General features: G+C 39.9%; 1 protein-coding gene across 1 annotated transcript; it reads left to right on the top strand.

Moving 5' to 3' along the window:
* Positions 1-348: 348 nt before the first annotated feature.
* On the top strand, positions 349-1947 carry LOC103123917 (putative olfactory receptor 2W6). Its single transcript, XM_007534593.2, has one exon. The coding sequence runs from the start codon at positions 994-996 to the stop codon at positions 1945-1947; it is 954 nt and encodes a 317-aa protein (XP_007534655.1). The 5' UTR covers positions 349-993.
* Positions 1948-2384: the final 437 nt, after the last annotated feature.

The following is a 2384-nucleotide window of genomic DNA, read 5'->3' as shown; positions in this document are numbered from 1 at the left end:
CGCTTCTCTGACGTGGACATTCAAAACACTGTTCCATGCCATGAGTTGCATATGTCTAGGAGAATGTGTGCTTCCCAGTTGTTTAAACAGTGGATAATCTTGAGTGCTCATTCTTTTATAAAATAACCAGTTTTTGAAAGTAATTTTTATGTACTGCCAAACTGAAATGAACAATGCAAAATATTGGTAAAATCCAGAGCTACAAGCCTCCCTAAAGCCCCCAAACTCTGTGCTCCTCAAATCAAATCATGATTTAATGTCTATTGAATCTCTGGAGGAGTAGGGCATTTTGATGATGAACAAGGGGAGGTAGCACATATTTTTGTGAAATTGTACCCCTGAGACAACAACAGTTATTTTATGTCATCACCAGGCCTTCACTGCTCTGGGCTAACTTTTTCAAAGAGAAAGAAACAAAGATACCACACCAAAGATTCCGGCAGTGCTGTCGAGGCTAAAGGTTGGAACCTGGGTTACACATGACAAAGCAAGTGCTTTCCCAAATGAGCTATCTCTTTTGCTCAATAATAGTCTTGTAGAACAATATATCCTTAATAAAAATAAATAAATAAAATAGGGCCGAGCAATGGTGCACAAGGTTGAGAACATGTTACCATTCTCAAACCCCTGGTCCTCACCTGCAGAAAGGAAGTTCTACAAGTGGTGAAGCATTGCTACAGGCCTCTTTCTTTCTTTATGCCTATCTCTCTCCCACTTCCCTTTCAGTTTCTCTCTATCCTATCAAACTAAAAAGAAAAAAAAAAAAGGAAAAAATGGCTGCTGGGAGCAGTAGATTCATTGTGCAGACACAGGGCCCCACAGATAAACCTGGTGAAAAAAAATAATGAGTACGTTAAATAAAGTAAAGTAAAAATAAATTCTTGGTTAAGTATGCAAGATTTACCATGAAACATCTATGTTACCAATCACTTCATTTTTGAGGGGTATATAGCTAAGCTCTTCACATATGCTCATTTTCTCTTAACAGGTAATATGTGGTCACAGATGATGGAAACTGACAATATAAGTTCCTTTGAAGGCTTCATCCTTGTGGGTTTCTCAGATCGTCCCCACCTAGAGCTGATTCTCTTTGTTGTTATCCTCACCTTTTATCTGCTGACTCTTTTTGGCAACATGACCATTGTTTTGCTTTCTGCTTTGGATTCCCGGCTGCATACACCGATGTACTTCTTTTTGGCCAACCTCTCATTCCTAGACATGTGTTTCACCACAAGCTCCATCCCTCAGATGCTCTACAACCTATGGGGCCCAGATAAGACCATCAGCTATCTGGGGTGTGCCATTCAGCTTTATTTTGTCCTTGCACTAGGAGGGGTGGAATGTGTCCTCTTGGCAGTCATGGCATATGACCGCTATGTTGCAGTCTGCAAGCCCCTACATTACACTGTCATTATGCACCCACGTCTCTGTGGGCAGTTGGCAACAGTGGCATGGTTAAGTGGCTTTGGAAATTCTCTTATAATGGCTCCTCAGACATTGTTGCTGCCACGTTGTGGGCACAGGAGAGTGGACCACTTTCTCTGTGAGATGCCGGCACTGATTGGCATGGCCTGTGTAGATACCATGGACCTTGAAGCACTGGCCTTTGCCTTGGCGATCTTTATCATCCTGGCACCGCTTATCCTCATCCTCGCCTCTTATGGTTACATTGCACGAGCTGTGTTTAGGATTAAGTCAGCTTCTGGGAGAAAAAAAGCCTTCAATACCTGCAGCTCCCATCTAATTGTTGTCTCCCTCTTTTATGGTACAATCATATATATGTACCTTCAACCTGCAAACACTTATTCCCAAGACCAGGGCAAATTTCTTACTATTTTTTATACAATTGTCACTCCCAGTGTTAATCCCCTTATCTATACATTGAGAAACAAAGATGTTAAAGAGGCTATGAGGAAGGTGCTAGGAAAGGGAAGTGCAGAAGTCTAGTCAAAATAGATCAAAATTTGGGATTGTCTGTTGACCAATTTTCTGTATATGTTGCCAGAGATAGAAAATAAAGGGGCACTCTGACGTTAAAAGACTCAAGAGGCATTTAATGAAACAAGGAATCTAATGCTAGATTGAGAAAACGTAATATTCCTCAGTGGATAATCACTGATACTCGAGTCCCTCTTAATTAAGTAGTCATTACTACAAAAGCTCTAAACCATGGCCAATCAGTGATCTCTGCTTATAAAATATCTATTATGAATATAGACCCTTGACATTTTGTACCTATGCTAGTGTTTATCCAATGATCTATACTTAGTGGAGTCTCAACATATGTAAAAAGAATGAATTGAGGAGACTAGAAAAGTAATTTTTATCTTAAAAAGTTCAAATGTACTTTCAAAAATCATCTTATTAGGAGACATGTTGTTTAA

This window comes from Erinaceus europaeus, chromosome 4 (genome assembly GCF_950295315.1).
Source record: "Erinaceus europaeus chromosome 4, mEriEur2.1, whole genome shotgun sequence".
Lineage (NCBI taxonomy): Eukaryota > Metazoa > Chordata > Mammalia > Eulipotyphla > Erinaceidae > Erinaceus > Erinaceus europaeus.
Note: the sequence above shows the minus strand (reverse complement) of the source record. Positions and strands in the feature narration are given on the sequence as shown.

Coding starts and splice junctions, on each gene's coding strand:
- LOC103123917 (XM_007534593.2), top strand. CDS start 994: ATGTGGTCACAGATGATGGAAACTGACAATATAAGTTCCTTTGAAGGC.